Source organism: Rhineura floridana, chromosome 6 (assembly GCF_030035675.1).
Source record: "Rhineura floridana isolate rRhiFlo1 chromosome 6, rRhiFlo1.hap2, whole genome shotgun sequence".
NCBI lineage: Eukaryota > Metazoa > Chordata > Lepidosauria > Squamata > Rhineuridae > Rhineura > Rhineura floridana.
In genome coordinates this window covers 142,533,485-142,552,533 of record NC_084485.1, presented here as the reverse complement: position 1 = coordinate 142,552,533, position 19,049 = coordinate 142,533,485, and the positions used below count along the sequence as shown (strand labels likewise).

At 43.5% G+C, this 19,049-nt stretch overlaps 1 protein-coding gene across 1 annotated transcript; it reads right to left on the bottom strand.

Annotated features, from left to right (window-relative positions):
- Nucleotides 1–260: 260 nt before the first annotated feature.
- On the bottom strand, nucleotides 261–9,414 carry LOC133386889 (uncharacterized). The gene is made up of 3 exons (XM_061630659.1): nucleotides 8,863–9,414; nucleotides 8,307–8,532; nucleotides 261–386 (listed from the first exon to the last, which is right to left on the bottom strand). Exons 1-3 carry the CDS (start codon nucleotides 9,399–9,401, stop codon nucleotides 261–263), a joined length of 891 nt encoding a protein of 296 aa, XP_061486643.1. The 5' UTR covers nucleotides 9,402–9,414.
- Between the last annotated feature and the right edge of the window lie 9,635 nt (nucleotides 9,415–19,049).

The window sequence follows — 19,049 nt, the reverse complement described above, 5'->3', positions numbered from 1 at the left end:
CACTTAACGTTGCCTCACTATAAGGTACATGCTCCATATGCCTGTATTTCTCCAGAAACGCTGCGCAGCAGCAGAGGCTTTAGCGGGTGGGGGTGGAAATAGAGGCGATGGCCACCGCAAATCAGCTGGGAGGCGCGATCGCCATGGGCTGGGAGGCGCGGCAGCGCAGCAGCAGAGGCTTTAGCACATGGGGGTGGAAATAGACGGGATCGCGCCACCGCAAATCAGCAGGGAGGCGCAGCAGCGTAGCAGTAGAGGCTTTAGAGCGCAGGAGTGGAAATAGACGCGATCGCGCCAGCGCAAATCAGCTGGGAGGCGCTTGCGATGGGCTGGGAGGCGTGGCAGCGGAGCAGCAGAGGCTTTAGCGCTGGGCTTTGAGGCTCGGCCTGAAGGAGAGGGGGAAAAGGTTTTAAAAGGTAGTGCTTCACTTTAAGGACATTTTCGGTTTATGTACTCGCTCTGGTCCCATTGAGTACGTTAATGCGAGGTATTACTGTAAATTGCTGCAACTTCAGATTTGGTTACACGAGCAAGGGCCAAAAGTTGTTAATTGCAGGACGATAAGGGCTCTCTTTCCTGTCTCTTTTTGCTTTCAAATAACTGACCTTGTGGGCAATTTGCTGGAGTGGTCATCATTCATGGCTTACAACAGTAACATTTAGAGAATTGTACCCAAATTCATGAAATCAAAGGGCTGAAAGCAACCAGAAAGACATAGAATGAAACCCACTACTTTAAGGCAGGATTATTCATACTCATACATCAACAAGTACCTCACCACATCCAGATGCCTCTGTACAGCAGTGTCAGTTTCTCAGATGTTCTCAGAAAGGGGGCCAGCAGGGGAAGGGGGCTTCTTCATTCAGGACTCCCTAACCCAGTACCAACCACCTTTTTTAGTGGGTGGTTTGTGCAGGGGTGCTTGCATACACACATGAATTTATATCGCCTATTTCTGCATGCAAGGATCTACTGACCTGAGACATCCAACAGTGGCATTAGAAGGGGAAAAGAAAAGGACATGTAAATAGATCTGTGTTATAGCCTATCATATTGCAATATAAAGTTGACTGGCTGCCAGCAAGACTTTAGTCTGAGATAATCAGCAACTGGCTTCAGGTCAGTGGTAGAGAATTGTTAAGAATCTAGGAATCCTGAATTTAGAATTGTAATTGCTAGGTCTAAACATACTGTTGCAAGGTCACCCAGGTGAACAAGTGTTTTTATACACTTTGTGACCAATGGATCAAAAGACAATTGTTATGCATTTTATGACTCATGAAACAAATGACTGTGTGATTGATCTTTATTTCCTTTTCCTATACTCCAATTAAAGGGTAGTAACCTATGTGATACCCTCCAGATTTTGTTGGACTCCCAACTCCCATCAGCACCAGCCAGCATGGCCAATGGCTATCCCTGCTCCAAATGGTCCTTTGAATAAAGCCAACCAAGCTTTATTTATAACTTCTAATACAGCTTTCCCCAACCTGGCATCATCTAGATCAGCCTTTCCGAACCAGTGTGCCTCCAGATGTTGTTGGTCCACAACTCCCATCTTTCCTGACCATTGGCAATGCTGGCTGAGGCTGATGGGAGTTGTGGTCCAACAACATCTGGAGGCACACTGGTTGAAAAAGGCTGATCTAGATGTTTTGGACTACAACTGTCTGACCCTTTGGCCAGAGTAGTTGGGGTGACAGTAGTCCAAAACAGCTGGCAGGCACCATGTCTGGGAAGCTCCCTCTTTATTTCTGTTTCTGTGTTTGATCTTCCATAAAGAGGAAATCTACTCTGCTGTGTTAACAATACTGCACCCTGACTTTAGATCATTTGCAAATGAGCCTTTCCTGACAATCTCCAATCCCTCTTCTAATGCCACCTATAACAAAACATGGTTAGAATAAGGCAGTAGCTCTTCCAGAGCTCCATTCTTCCCATATTAGGGTGAGATGCTGAGGCATTGTGGTGGCAGTCACTTCCACAAATTCTCTGTCCATTCCTGAGAACCTTCTCTGTGATGGATCATCCAATCCACCTAGCTCTCCTTTCCCACTCTGGAACTCTGTGCTCCCCATCTCTAGTCTCATTCCAGGGCCGTCTCATCTCTTGTTTGGAGGAGACAGCAATGATTATAATGCCAAACATCAGCAGAGGGGAAGAAAGCCATCATCTGTCTCAGGTTCCCTCTCAAAAGCCCATTCTTCAAAGTGTCCCCTTCCACCCCCTCCCCACCAGGAAGGTTCATTCCACAGTTTATAGCACAAATTATATTAGTTTGCATAATATAATTGGTCTGCACGAATGGGATTTTTACTCAGATTATCTGGTGCTGTTGGATAACAGAACTCAGAGTATTTTAGAATAGAATTCACCAGGAAGGAAGGAAAAGGGAAAAAAAACTAGTGTTCACTTATATCACCTGTTGGAACTAGATGTGCGAGCAAGGTGATGTTGAAACAACAGGAAAAACAAAGGCATTAAGATTAGGCTCACATTTTGTACTCTTCAGTGACCTTTTGCTTGGTTTCCTAGAGCAAGCAATGACATTAAGGCTACATCTAAACTACAAACACAAACCAGTTGTGAACTGGTTTAACAAGCATGGTTTCCCTCAAGGAGCCCAGGGTGTTTTAATTGAAAAGGATTCTGAGAAATTACCTGTTAGAGAAGCTGGGCCTCCCCACCAAATGCATGTCCAAGCATTAAATGCATGTAGATTTGCATTGCAGACATGAACTACACCAGACCCATGCAACTTATGATTATGGAAGGACATATCTATTTATTTTATTTTATTTAAAACATTTATATACCACTTAATCATTTGCATTTCTAAGTGGTGTACATAAAAACAAATCATATGTAAACACAGAAATCATCCAAACACCACTGTGAGATGCATGCTTGAGCAAGAAAGTCTTAGTCATGCACCAGAAGTTCAGCAAGGAGGATGCCTGTCTTATTTCAGTTGGGAGGGAGTTCCACAGGCTTGGGCCCACTACACTGAAAGCAAGGCTTCTGGTCATTATGAGCCATGCATGATGCATGTGAACCATGGGAGACCACCAACAGAGACTTCTCCAAAGATCTTAGTAATGGGGCTGGGATATAAGGGATCAGGAGGTCCTTAAGATATCCTGGACCCAAGTTGTTAAGGGTGTTGTAAATTAATACAAGAACCTTGAACCTGGCCCATAACATATGGGAAGCCAGTGCAAGCTTCTAAGCACTGGAATGTGCTGGTGGTAATCTGCTTCCATCAACAGTCTAGCCATAGCATTTCGCACCAACTGCAGCTTCCAGACAAGATACAAGATTAGGCCCACATAGAGTGCATTGCCCCCTTTAGGATAAACACCTTAATGCGGTGGGTTGTGTGTGTTTGAGAGTGTTGAAGAAGCTGAGAGCAATGCCGTCAGGAGTCTAGACCAAGAGGCTAGACTCCTAGCAGGGACACCCAAGATGGAATGGTCAAAGCTGAGACACCAGACTAAGATGCATCCAAACTCAGAGGAAGGCAATGGTAAACCACCTTTGAATACCTCTTACCACGAAAACCCTATGGACCCTATGGAGCGAGAAATGCCAGATGTCCAAGCTGGATTTAGAAAGGGAAGAGGCACCAGAGATCGTATCTCAAACATATGTTGCATAATGGAACAGACCAAGGAATTTCAGAAGAAAATCACCCTGTGCTTTACAGATTACAGGAAAGCTTTGACTGTGTAGATCATGAAAAACTATGGAATGTGTTAAAAGAAATGGGGGTGCCACGGCATCTGATTTTCCTGCTGCTGAAACTATACTCTGAACAAGAGGCTACTGTTAGGACAGAATATGGAGAAACCGATTGGTTCCCAGTCAGAAAGGGTGTGAGACAGGTGTATTTTATCACCCTATTTGTTTAATCTATATGCAGAACATATCACATGGAAAGCAGAATTGGACCAAGATGGAGGTGTGAAAATTGGAGGGAGAAATATCAATAATTTGAGATATGCAGACACCATACTACTAGCAGAAACCAGTAGTGATTTAAAACCAATGCTGATGAAAGTTAAAGAGGAAAGCACAAAAGCAGGACTACAGCTGAACATCAAGAAGACTAAGGTAATGACAACAGAAGATTTATGTAACTTTAAAGTTGACAATGAGGATTCATTCGAAATGTGGTGTTGGAGGAGAGCTTTGTGCATACCTTGGACTGCGAAAAAGACAAATAAATGAGAACTATCACTAGAAGCTAAAATGATGAAACTGAGGTTATCATACTTTGGACACATAATGAGAAGACATGATTCACTAGAAAAGACAATAATGCTGGGAAAAACAGAAGGGAACAGAAAAAGAGGAAGTCCAAACAAGAGATGGATTGATTCCATAAAGGAAGCCATAGACCTGAACTTGCAAGATCTGAACAGGGTGGTTCATGACAGATACTCTTGGAGGTCGCTGATTCATAGGGTCGCCATAAGTCAAAATCGACTTGAAGGCACATAACAACAACAAGAGTGCATTGCAATAATCGAGTCCTGAGGTTACAAATGCGTGAATCACGGCAGGCAGGCTATCGTGTCCAAGAATATGTAGTTAGCACACCAGCCATAGCTGGTAAAAGGCACTCCTAGCTACCAAGGCTACCTCAGCCTCAAGTGACAAAGATGGATCCAGGAGCACCCCTAAATTATACACCTATTATTTCAGAGGGAGAGCAACCCTATCCAGAACAGGGAAATGGCGAACCTCCTGGACACTGGAACCACCCACCCACAGTGCCTCTGTCATGGCCCCATCAGAGGACTCCTCAGATGAGGACGACTCGGGAGTAACAGCAGCAGACCCAGGAGCAGCAGGAGACACGGACGAGCCTCCTGAGAATCCAGCTCCTTCTGCCCCTCAGCTGCAGAGCACCCCAGGGACAGCAGAGGCCCTGCAGCCAGACACAGACAGTGAACAGGATACTCCCCCCTCACCTGCAGAACGTAGACAGCAGAGGGTCAGGCAGAAGAGAGGCAGGCCTGTCTCCTTAAGGCCCAAACGCTGAGGGCTCACACCTTCTGTCCATCCTGCTCTTTATAAGGCACACCTTGGCTGCAGCTTGTTGCTGACTGCAACATCAGGCGTGGCTTTGTGTAGACCTAGTTTCCCTGCAGCATCTCTTTGACTGACCTCCTTGGCAATTGATCCCGGACCTCCACTGACCTCGCTTTGGGACTTCTGACTCGGCAAGTACGCTTTGGATAGGCCTGGCAGATTTACAACCCGACTGCTGGCTAAGGACTTTGCTTCCCTGCCAACCACCCAGGAATTTCTAGCCCCCCCTGACACTGCTGATGCAGTGTAGAGCTGACAGCCTCCATCTTCCCAGGGATCAAGCTCAGTTTATTCACTCTCATCCATTCCACAACTGCATCCAGACATCATTCCAGACGCTGCTCAGCCTCTCCTGACCCAGATGTTATGAAGAAATACAGCTGTGTATCAACAGCATGCATTATCTGTCCATTTCAGTTTCTCTCTGTTTTCTAATCTTAAATTCTATTCACCCCATTTCTGCTTCAGTTTGTAAATTAAGAAGTCTGTATGAACATTTGTATGATTTTGTATACATAACACAGTTTTGTACACAATTTTTGCCAAACCACATTTCTGCAAGCAATTTCCTTTCATACAATAGCTTTTTTGATGTTATTTTCATGATTAAACACATTTGTGTGTGCACTTTTTTCTAATATGCACAGTTTTTGGTACACACATTTCTCCCACTTCCTACTTATGACTTGCCAAGCTGAATGCAATTCATCATATATGCCAATCCACCAGGGGCTCAATGAATCACCCTGCTGGGAGGTGAACTCTTGGTGAACTTCCATATGACTGGTGGAGTGATTTTTGTTAATCCAGATAACAAATGTGACCCAAAGCCTGAGCAGTCAGTGTCCAGCTTCTTAGAAAAACCAGTGAGATTCATCAACCTAAGAACCATGAGAGCTAACCGGAAACTTAATGTTCAAAGGCAGTACAGGCTGCTACTTTAACACTCTCCTTGTGGGTTTCTTGGAGATATCTGGCTGGCTACAGTAACACAGCTGAAACAGGATGCTGAGTTAAAATGGTGGTTTGGTGCAGTCCAGTAGTACTCCTCTTAGGGTAAAGACACACTTACTGTTGCGCGGGTTCCAGTGTTTGTTCATCTCTCTGTTCTGAAAACGAGGGCACAAGGCTTCAAACTCTGCCCCATTTTATATAAAACATGGTAGGATCAGCTCAAGTGCATTTTTTTAAAAAAAATTCAACTTCAGTCAGATTTTGCAACTGATTGGCAGATCAATCTGTTCCCCTCCAGGTGTGGCCAGTGGAAACTGTAGGTGACTGGTATATCCACAGGTTTTGCTGTAGGTGACTGGTATATCCACAGCCTTCAGCCTTATGAATGGAAGGGGCACATTAGCTAATTAAATAACTATTACACTCTTGATAGTCTGACCTTTAACCCATAAAGGAGCAGAGCTTGGACAATTACTTTTAAAAAGTAAAAAAATACAGTTACAGTTCCATGGGCCCAAAAAGTAGTAATTAACGTTACAATTACAGCTGTTCTGAAAGTAACTGATTACTTTTCCTCCAAAGTAATCACTACAATTACATTTCAGTTACTTAAAAAAAGCCTACAAGGTGCTGGCCTTGGCTGCTGCACATCTAAGTAGCCTAAAAAAAATTAAAAATAAACATATACAGAGGTAGTAGAATATTTTTATCCATAAGATAGCAATGGTGGTCTCTCCTCTGGTAAGGGTGGTGGGGAGGGAGGCAAAGGCCACTACTCAGATCTTTACATGTCAAACCAAGTGCAACCCCCCCCTCAGCCAGCCATCATAATCTCACTTAACCACCTCCCAGACCCTGCCCTGCCACCAACTAAGGGACACTCACTCAAGCAAACATTTTCCCCTGAGATGCAAAAAAGTTAAAATACTGCAAATGCAGCACAGTAGCCAGAGAGGGTGGTGGAGGCCACTTTGTTTGCCAAGTGCAAACACAGTATTCTCTCTCTCTCTCTCTCTCTCTCTCTCTCACACACACACACACACGCACGCACGCACGCGTGTTGTCATCTTTCACCTCCACAGTTCTTTATCTCCATTCTGCTGCTGCCTGCTTCTCCTTTATCCATGTTCTTGACCTCCGGATCCTTTTCCCCTCCACTCCATTCTTCACTACCACTATCCATTTTTTAAAATAATTGTTTTATCCACTCCAGCTCGTCTCACTCTCTGCCTCGTCGCCTCCTACCCATCCACAGAGCATGAGGAAAGAGCGACACTGCACAGAAGCCCAGTTTGAGGCACATGATTGATTTTCATCCACAAATCAGAGGAGCAGAAGACTTCCCCTGCTCCCCCCCCAAAGTAATGCCCAAAAGTAATTCTGGAAACATTACAATTACTCCACAAAAGTAGTAAAATTACTCCTAGTTCTATTACAATCAAAATGTAAAGGAATTACCCACTCATTACTAAAAAAAATATAATGAATTACAATTAAATACCACTCAGTATTTAGAGGAAGAAAAAACATCATTGTATTGTCTTTAACTTTTGACCCTCTCAGACTTAAGAGAGCTTTTCTGAACAGTTTTTGGTGGGGTGGCAAGCTTGAATCAGTTTGTTGCTGATTGAAACATTAGAGGGAGGCTTACGTTGGTTGGGAACAGTGACAAAAAGTAGGGGGGACTGCCCCATGCTTTATGGTATCTACTCAGGAAGGTCATGACCAGAGCTTGGAAGATTACTTTTAAAAAGTAATAAATTACAGTTACAATTACTTGGCCCAAAAAGTAGTAATTACCGTTACAATTACAATTGCTCTGAAAGTAACTGATTACTTTTTCTCAAAAGTAATCACTACAATTACATTTCGGTTACTTTTTTAAAAAAACTCCTACAAGGTGCTGGCCTTGGCTGCTGCACATCTAAGAAGCCTAAAACAATATTAAAAATAAACACACACACACAGGGGGTAGTAGAATAAAAAAAATTATCCATAAGATTAACATAATGGCATAACAGAATCTCACATCCCCCCAAGCAATGAAGATACCCCAACTCCTGAAATCAAATTTTACACTTGAAATGCTTTTATAATATGTTTCAGTTATGTCTCAAAAGAACAAGATGCTCAAAGAGCATGTCAGACAAGGAATGTCTTTTTACAGTCATTACGTTGCCACCAGTACTGAACAGGCGTTCTACTGCGGCGCTTGAAGGCATGCCTGTGTTGTGCTGCAAAAAACACTGCAGCACACGTGGAAAGCCATAGAGCGATGACACTTTCCTGCTGGGAGACCTCAGGTACCTCACCAGTTCCTCCTCAGCAGTGTCCACTGCTGACTTCTTGCCCTGGGGCAGAAAGTTAAAGAAGTCATCTTCTAAGTCATCTCCTTCCTGGTCTTTATCTGAAGACTGATCACTGTCCTCATTAAGTACACCCATCTTTATTTCAGCTTTCAACAAGGCTTCCATTGTGTATCTAAGAAAGAGAGAGGATATGTTAACACATATATGTTAGGAAACCATCATCTGCTCTTCATTTCCTGATGCTTGTCATGTCCCCTGGTTCAGGGTCCAGCCTGAGCCTGTGGATGATGACATGGAAGGTAGGAAGGTGACCAAGTCACCACACTCATGGGGCAGCACAGCAGACCCTTAAGGATTACCTGCAGCAACCCAAGGTTGTGATGAGGAGCCCCAGGAAGAAAAGGACCAGCCCCTGCCTACCACCTTAAGCCCTCTGATGCCTCCCTTGAGACAACATTTCCCTTGGAGTAATCCACCCAAAGGGCTTCCCTAATGTTCTTACTTGTTGGTATGGGTGGTGGCCTGACACGATTCCAGCCAATCTAGTTTGAAGCGAGGGTGTAGGCAGGCTGCCAGAAGAAGCCTCTTGTCCTCCCAGATAGCTGCAAACCGCTTTCTTAGGGCTTCGCGCACACCTCTCAGCAGCTGAAAACAGTATGTGTACCTCTCAGGTTTGTTTTCCAGTCCTTCTAACTTGCGGTCCAGATTGCAGAGTGTTGGTAGCAAATACCCCATGAACATGCCGTTCTCCCATTGCAGGATATCTAGGGACTGGGCTAGTGGCTCCATAATCTCTGTGTATTCCTGTACCACTTCAATCTCGGCAGCTGTGATCCTGGACAAGGAGCAGCGGTCCATTATGGCGTGCATTTTTAGTGGCACAGTTGACAGGAGCTCATGTAGTTGCTTCAACGCATCAAAGGTGGAATTCCACCTGGTCTTATTCGGTACCTTCAGATACACACCACATTGCGCATGGATATACTCAGCAATCTGTGCTGACTGGTTCTGCTTGGACCACAACTTGCTGCACTTTCCCATCAAGGAACGAAACTGTTTCTTGAAAGGACCAAGAAGACTACTTTTGGAGGAGTCAGAAAGCATGGCCTCTGTGTCTTGTATTGCCACAAGGTTGAGGGTGTGGCTAGCACATCTCTGGTGTGGTGGTAAAACAAAATCCTCTCCTGAGTCTGCAGCTTCTTCCTCTGCCTCAGGTCCTGTGTCCAGGATCTCACAGATAGGCACAAACTCCACCTCAGCCTCCTCCTCCTCCTGGTTATCACCATCATCATCACTGGTGCCTGCAGCTTCCACTGGTTCTTTGGCCATGAAAACTCTGAACGCTTTCACAAAGTTGGAGCCATTGTCTGTAGTAGTGCACATAACTTTGTTGTGGATCCTGTACTGCACATGTACATCATGCAGTGCTTTTGAAAGGACATTGTATGTGTGGCGCCCCTTCAGACGCTTACAAGCCAAGGCCCCGACCTCACGTTTCATGGTAGTTGGGTTGATCCAGTGGGCTGTTACCCCAAAGTAACTCTTCTTGCCATTGGCCCAACAATCTGCAGTGGTTGCTATATATGCCACAGCACCCATTCAGTTTGCAAGAGTTTCTCTCATGTGGCATGCTCTCTTCTCAATTCTGTCTCTCAGAGTCTTGGCACATATGATGGTGAGATCTTTGGGGAGTCCAACGCGAACCAGATTAATGAATGATGGTTTGTCCACAGTCTGAAGTGGTAATGTCTCCTCTACAATGAAATCAATGATTCTCCTGTCGAGATTGCTCTGAGTGACAGGCTCCCTGCCCCACCTCTCAAGGGTTGTCTGCTGCTGCTTCAGCATTTTGGGAGGAGGGGTGTCATGCATTGGTTCAGGAAGGCCACGTCTTCTTGCCTTTATTGCTTCTTCAATTGCTCTCAGCTTCTCAGGGTGTGCCCTCTGAGGAAGAAGAACAAACCATGAATCCAAGAAAAAACGGAAGAGGAACTTCACAATTTAAACATAAATAGACAATGGACACTCTTTGAGGACCAGCATGACAAAGGCTTACCTCAAAATGTTTCATCACATTGGATGAGGAGGAAACAGCTGATCTCAGATTTTTGATCCTTGGAAGGCAGTAATTGCATCGTACAACAACATTTTCCCCACTCTGGCTCACAAATGTACAAGCTTTCTCAAAGCCAAACCATGGTACTTGCTGTTCTGCAGATGTGGCTGTGGGCAACTGGCACTGCTTCATGCCCTCCTCCTCCTCATGCACAGGGCCTCCTTTCTGAACCTCACTTTCTAGTTTTGCCTCCTCAGGATCAACAAGCTGTGACTCAAGTGGCCGCACTAACTGACTGCTGCTCTCAGCAGCAAAACCTGCAACAGGCATCTCTGTAATAAACAAGAGATAATGCTCCTATATGGGTGAACTTCAGCTGTGATGTGCCCCCATCTCTTCCCCATGCTGCAAGATCCCCCAGTCAGAGTGGAAGTAAGCAGGTCGATAGCACAATTAAAAGAGATCCTATTGGCATCATTTTTGCTCACTGAATAACCCTGCCTGGGCCAGTCTAACCTACTATCTCACAGGGTTGTTGTGAGAACAAAATGAGACTAGGGTTCAAATCCCCACATAGCCATGAAGCTCACTGGGTGACCTTGGGCCAGTCACTGCCTCTCAGCCTCATGAAAACCTTATTCATAGGGTCACCATAAGTTGGAATCAACTTGAAGGCAGTACATATATTTTTTATTTTGAATATGATGATGATGATAATAAATATGCAGCATTTCAAATTAATTCTGTATGAGAAGCATTCCATGCCAAGCTTGGAAAACCAAGGATGAAGTATAAAATGGAGACAAAAATACTTTTGACAAAATACTGTTTATCTTTTATATCTATATCTATAATTAGCAATACAGCTGAATGATGTATGTAAAGTATTTTTTCTTTCCCTTTTCTTTTTTATTAATATTTTAGTACTACTGCTAAAGTTCTGATGAAAGAATAAAGCATTCATTAGCCAAATTCAAATGATTAGAACACATCACATAAATTCCACTGAAGTTGGAGTTTTTGCCATAGAAAATGAAAAAAACATATAACCTATGATAGCCCAATAGACAATCAGAACTAATATAAAACCATATTGCTTCTCATTTGCAAATCTTGCAAGATCTAAGGTAACTCTAGATCATGTGAGTTCAGGTGATGCATGTTATGTACATTTGTATAGATATTAGCAGAGATTGTCAACAGTCTATGATGCTTGTGTGTGCCAATGTGTGTGTTTGTGGCAGGCTTTTACCCTGCACTGAGATCACTGAGACTTAAGACTTAGTAAAATAAGAAAAGCTATTTCATTTATAGAAATACATCGTAGATAGGAAAGGCATACCTAGTTCTAAGTAACTAACTTGGAGGCGCAACACCCAGGTTTGGGAGTTGCCCTCACTGCCCCTTCTTCATGTGTACTGGAAAGTGACAGAATAGGGCTAGAAGCAAATAGAAAGCAAAAATGGAAAGTAGGGTAACATCTAAAGAAATACTCCCCTTTACATCTCTCCTTTCTTTCTTTCTGTATATATATATATATATATATATATATATATATATATATATCCCGCCCTTCCTCGCAGTAGAAGCCCAGGGCGGCACTGACAGTGGTTGACCTTCACTTCCTAAAAAGCAGTAATGATGAAACCCCTCAACATTGCTTATTGCAGCCTGTGCAGCTTTGGCACTGTTCATCTTATTGAAGCTTACTTGAGCTTCTGCTTTTTGCACCTGCACATTCTTTTCTAGACAGCAATTGTGTTGCAGCGACTGCACCACACAGCCTGAGACTTCTCTCCTCCTTGCTTTGGTCACCACATGGCAATGTCATCAAGAAAGGGCTTGCACATAAATACACAATCCTGGGCTGTGATGAGAACAGATTAATCTCAACTCTGAAATTCACTGTATGCGAACTGAATGGTACTTGTCTTCCTGGTCAAATGATTTTTTTTAAAAAAAACCCAACTCTAGGGCTACAAGCTTTAATTTTCAGCAGATTAATTAACTAAAAGGAGAGTTGATTAATCAGTGGGGCCTATTTTTATTGGTAAGAATGAGTTTTAATATGAGACACTTGTTTATTGTTTTTAGAGTAATTTTGTGTGTTAGTGTACTGGGAAATGCATGAAACAATAACAAAGATCAGCCTTGATTTTTTTTAACTGTGTGCCCTAGAGCTTCTGTATTGAATTCTTCATTGTCTTGCACTCCTTTTAATTATTATATTCTGGAAATTCTCATAGATTTGAAGTCTTGGTGATAAACAAATCAATTGAAATGTAATTGATCAGTTTATTGAAAGGGGGAGGATTAATCAGTTAAACATTTTAATTTTACATTGCCCAGATATTCAGCTGCAATAAATGGATTTTTTTCAACAAGAGGTGATCTTCACAGGTACCCCACCTGGGGATGCTGTTGGAGAGAATGGGGTTTACAGGAGTTGTCTCTCTCTGGGACTGGGAATCTCTCTCTCACAGAACATGAGTTTGAGAGCTGGGGGACTGAGAGGAGGAGCTGCAAGGACCCTACTTCTCACCTCATCTCTGCCAAGAACAAAAAAATCAGCCTTAAGCCATTTATTATATGCCTAATGATTTATTATTATTATTATTATTATTATTATTATTATTACTGAGACAGTTTTTGTCCCACATACAATTCAGTCTTGTGATTATACAGGACAAAAATACAAATAAAAAGAAAGATGGAGTTCAAATAAATATACAATAAAAAGCTAGCCGGCATTTTAAAAGGCAGGAGTGCTCTGTCTGGATAAATACAGCACACAGGTATGCATGGGAACAAGGGGGAGAGTTCAAAAAGGGGGGGAAGGAAGAGAAGTAGGCCGTGGGGGGGCAGAAGGTGCCGCGGAGGCAGCAGCGACGTAAGGAGAGGCACACACACACACACACACAAATCATCGTCACTCACCTCCACAGATCTTTGCCATTCTGCTGCTGCCTTCTCCTCCATTGTCCTTGCCCTGGCTTTTTCCTCCAGCATCCATTTTTTCCTCTCAGACGCTAGCAGGCCCTGCCTATTCACCTCGATCACGAGGGAAGAGAGAGTCTGCGCAGAGGTCCAATCAGTGTGAGGCACATGTCTTGTGTTCACCAATCACAGCCAAGAGCTGACTTCCCCTTGTTCCCGCCCCCAAGTAATGTCCAACCTAACGTGGAAATGTTAAAGTCGCAGCTGAAAAGTAGGGAAATGACTAGTCGTTCCATTACTTGCCAAATGTAATGGAATTACCCACTCATTATTTAAAATTGTAACGAATTACAAGTAACTCGTTAAAAATAACGAGTTACTTCCAATCTCTGGTCATGACTGTCTACTGAGGGATTAACTGCCAAGGGCTGAGGCTGCCTGGGAATAGATGTGAGGCATACATGAGCAAGTAATGTATCCAAAGAAAGAGTACTTAATACCAGGGGTTGCCAATATAAGTGGATGTAGAAGAGGCTTCGTTGTATGGGACATGGAGGGAATCAGGAAATGGCTGCTAGTTTTTCTGACCAAGTGACTTCTACCGGAGTCTTAAAACAACAGGCCTTCGGGATGCAGGCATATATTACACTGATCAGCAGTGGCAGCCTGTTTGGTACCAGCAAAAGACATGACTGAGTACTCGTAGATCTATCAGGGAGCCAGTCTGAGGCTTCAATCAAGAACACTGGAGCCCCGGGGTAGAGACAGCTACTATGGGCGGTGGGTGCTCAGGACTCAGAGCTTTCATCTGGCACAGACAGGAATAGGGATGCACAACATCTATCCCTGCAGTTGGTGGGTAGTACTACACCTCTGATTTGGCTTGGTGTCAGTCTTGCATTCTGCTTTAAAGTGATCAACAATGCAGGGCCTCCTGGGGAAGGGTTATTGCTCAGTGGTACAGCATCTGATTTGCATGCAGAAGGTCTTAGGTTCACTCCTTGGCATCGCCAGGTAGGACTGAGAGACAACCCTATCTGGAACCCTGGAGGGCAGATGCCAGACAGTATAGACCACACTGAGCTAGACGGACCAGTGGTCTGACCATCTGACCCAGCTCCCTATTTGTGCTGCACTCCAGCTTTTCCTGCGCAAGCCACTGACCTAGGAGATTCTGAGCTGGAAGTTTCAGATTCAGCTATGGCTGCCCATGTCCCCAGCATGACCAAACAGCCAGCTAGACAAAGGCACAGACGGTTAGTTTAGCCCTTTTGAGAGCAATTGGAAAAAATGCCTAGGTTTTTTTTTCTTAGCATGCATATCTACATTTTTTTCTTAGAAAAAAAAATCAAGTTCTATTCCAATTGCTGGGTCCGTATTTATGCTCAAGGTAAATATTCAGAGATACAAGCTGTTTCTCTCTCCACCCCCCCCCCGCCATGCAGCCAACGTTTCAAGGCTATTGAAGCACTTGCAGAAGTTCTTCAGGCTTCTGGCTTGTGATGTCACCTAGCTATTTTTGGTGTCTGTCAACTAAACAATGCTTCTTTGAGTGGACACTTGAAAGCACTTGAAAAAGACACCCCCCAATTTCTTTGAAATATCTATCTATCTATCTATCTATCTATCTATCTATCTATCTATCTATCTATCTATCTATCTATCTATCTATCTATCTATCTATCTATCTGTCTGTCTGTCTGTCTGTCTGTCTGTCTGTCTGTCTGTCTGTCTGTCTGTCTGTCTGTCTGTCTGTCTGTCTGTCTGTCTAAATCCAGCACTCACTGACTGATGTTTCCACTTTAATACGTTATGCACACGCTAAATATTATTAGAAATGTTCCTAACCTTTTCTGCTTCTTCCCTCTCCCAAGATGGCAGAAAACTCTTCAAGGCTATTGAAACGTTGACAGAAACTCTTCAGCCTTATGATTTGTGATGTCACATAGCTATTTTTGGTACTGGTCGACTAAACAATGAATATTCTGTGTAAGCAAGGCTCTATTCTGTGTAAATACTTGTTTTAAAGAAATAAACACTGGGGGGAGAACAGTTCAAAATAGAAAAGAAGCTTGAAGTTTTTAGCCATTTTTAAAAGAGGAGTAGTGGTGACCCCAAAGATAATTAGTGGAGTTGATGATCCCAGAGATAACCAGATTTTTGAAACAGATATATTACACTTATGTTTTCCAGTGGGGTAAATCATAGCTTGAGAGTGGGCAAGTTACAGTGGGAGAACAGTGCTGAAGGAAAGGATTACTCCTTCCCTCAAGGCTGTACTTCTGATCCAATTTGCCCCTCCTGTTTTTAAAGAAATCAAGACTTCAATTCTATGAACTCCTTGGCCTATGGAACTCAGAGGGATTAACTTCTGAATAAACATGCTTAGAATTGTGCTATAAAAGAGTCAGGAAATTCAGTCGAAAGAACTTACTGTTGCTTTTAATGCTCTAATGTAATTATATATTTTTATTATGTACATTGCCCAGAGTGGCTGGACAACCAGCCAGATGGGCGACTAATAAATCTAATAAATAAATAAATAAATAAAAATAAACCCCAGTGTTTTGTCTAGTTCAGTCCTTAGACTCTTCATCAGAGCTAACCTTCTTTCATCTTCCATGCACCATCATGCACTACCTCTTGGCTATGCTGTTTATATGCTGGAACAGCCTTCTGTTATTATCAATACAATTAGCTCATTTTCTATCTCTTTAAGAAATTACTGAAAACTATTTTTCTCTTGTCTTTCCCCCCACAACTGTTTCTGCTTTGTCTTCTGAATTGGTATTTGGGCATTACCCCACCTCCCTTTTGGTTCCTTCTTCCCATCTGTTTGTCTTGTTAGATTGCTTCTTTATTATTATTGAATGGCTTCTAGGATACCAATAGATGCAGTATAAGTAATAAGTTATGATGGTGACATCAAAAATTCACACAAATCCTATCAGAATGACACTGTTTTTGGGAACCAAAAATAATTTGCACTCTCCACTACAGCATGAGAAATAATGGAGGGATTTCTTGGGAGACTCCCCTACAATGTAAGCTCCCGAAGTATACACGGGAGACTACAGATATACAGGAGCTTTGCAGACATGCAGCCAACACACTTAATGGCAGAGATGGGGTGTGTCACTGAGATCCCTCTTTCCCTACTACTCACAATCCATATGGTGTGTCTGAACATCTGAACAGCAGTGGCAGCTAATGGCTACATGTCAGTGGGGCAGTGGAATCCACTCTGGGTTTTAGTCCGAACTTTCAAGTAGCTGAAAACACCATGGACAGTTCCTTGAAAGTTTGGACTAAAACCTGGAGCAGACATCACTGCCCCACTGACATGAAGTCATCAGCCCCAACTGCTGAACAGTATGATACAAATGTGTGACTGAACATGGACCTTGCCTTCTCCCTGTCATGCTAGTTTCCCACATGCTGCTTTACAAAAGTTCATAGCCCACTTTCAAGACAGCTACCATCCAAACATATTAACACATATGAATGAGGAAAGGCAACCTGTAAGACACAATGCACATTTAGAGAATTACAAATCTGCAATCAAGCACCTTTGGCCACTTTTTAATGTTATGCATGTGTGGGGAGTGTTCCAACCAAGCACTCTATGTGTGTTTTAAAGGAACAATTTGAACTGGTTCCCACAGTAGTTTTATTTGCACCTTGGTTTGTCAGCACAAGGTTTTTGATGAAATTGTTTGCCATCTCCTGGGTCATCTCTTATTTTGAAGCCTTTCCAGAAAGGAGAGGTTGGTGAAATCCAAGGCCTACAAATTGCAAAAGAAAGTGTGTATTATGCATGGGGATAATGAGCAAATGGCACATAGCAAATATCCTGTAAACAGTGGAAACTTAAGAACACACAATGGGTGGTATCCAGCACACTACTTTCGTTAGCACAAAGACATTTGGCTATAGGATGGGACTTCCCCTCCTCCTCTTCTTGTACACCCCTTGTGCCCTCCCTAACTCTGTTCTAGATATCCGCTGAATCCTCTGGAGCAGATATGGGGGTGGCTCATGGGGACAAAGGGAGGGCAAGTTCTATTGCACAAACAGAAATCCTTGTGCTAAGTGAACAAGTGAGTTGGATACAGTCCAATATAACTGGAATAGCCTGGAGTGTGGACACAACCCGAGATTGTAGCATGAGTACATAGTCTTAAGGCAGGCAACTATTTGTGGGTGACAAAGGGAGGGTGGGCTAAGCCGAGTCCCTAAAAATGGCCTGTTACCAAACCCCTAAATCCATTCCCTCTTTGCCCCTTAGTTTGCCTCTTGAGAAGGCCTGGTGCCATCCCTCCGAAGGCTTGACTCAATCACAAGAGCTCCAATTGCAGTTTCCTAGTTTAAAGTGCCTCCTCTAGGATGCACACCTGAATGTGGTGAGGGGGTTTGAGAATGTTGAAGAAGCTGAGAGCAATGCCGTCAGGAGGCTAGACTCCTAGCAGGGGCACCCAAGATGGAATGGTCAAAGCTGAGACACCAGACTAAGATGCATCCAAACTCAGAGGAAGGCAATGGTAAACCACCTCTGAATACCTCTTACCACGAAAACCGTATGAACAGAGTATCCAAAATGCAACATGAGATATGGAAGATGAGACCCCCAAGGTCAGAAGGCACTCAACGAGCTACTGGGGAAGAACAAAGGACAAGTATGAGTAGCGCTGTGACTAATGACGCAGCTGGGTCAAACTGAAGGGGAGCCCAGAGGTTGATGCGCGCAGATGCTAAAGGAGAGTCCAGAGTTGTATGACGCACACAATAGGAACATGGAATGTGAGAAGCAGGAACCAGGGAAAGTTAGAAATTGTCAAGCAAGAAATGGAACATATCAACATTACAGTACTTGGTGTGAGTGAATTAAAATGAAATGAAATTAAGATGAAAATGTCGACCCAGTGTGCGGCAGCTGTGAAAAAGGCAAATTCCATGCTAGCGATAATTAGGAAAGGTATTGAAAATAAAACAGACGATATCATAATGCCGTTGTATAAATCTATGGTGCGGCCACATTTGGAATACTGTGTACAGTTCTGGTCTCCTCATCTCAAAAAGGATATTATAGAGTTGGAAAAGGTTCAGAAGAGGGCAACCAGAATGATCAAGGGGATGGAGCGACTCCCTTACGAGGAAAGGTTGCAGCATTTGGGGCTTTTTAGTTTAGAGAAAAGGCGGGTCAGAGGAGACATGATAGAAGTGTATAAAATTATGCATGGCATTGAGAAAGTGGATAGAGAAAAGTTCTTCTCCCTCTCTCATAATACTAGAACTCGTGGACATTCCAAGAAGCTGAATGTTGGAAGATTCAGGACAGACAAAAGGAAGTACTTCTTTACTCAGCGCATAGTTAAACTATGGAATTTGCTCCCACAAGATGCAGTAATGGCCACCAGCTTGGACGGCTTTAAAAGAAGATTAGACAAATTCATGGAGGACAGGGCTATCAATGGCTACTAGCCGTGATGGCTGTGCTGTGCCACCCTAGTCAGAGGCAGCATGCTTCTGAAAACCACTTGCCGGAAGCCTCAGGAGGGGAGAGTGATCTTGCACTCGGGTCCTGCTTGCGGGCTTCCCCCAGGCACCTGGTTGGCCACTGTGAGAACAGGATGCTGGACTAGATGGGCCACTGGCCTGATCCAGCAGGCTCTTCTTATGTTCTTATGTTCTTAAAA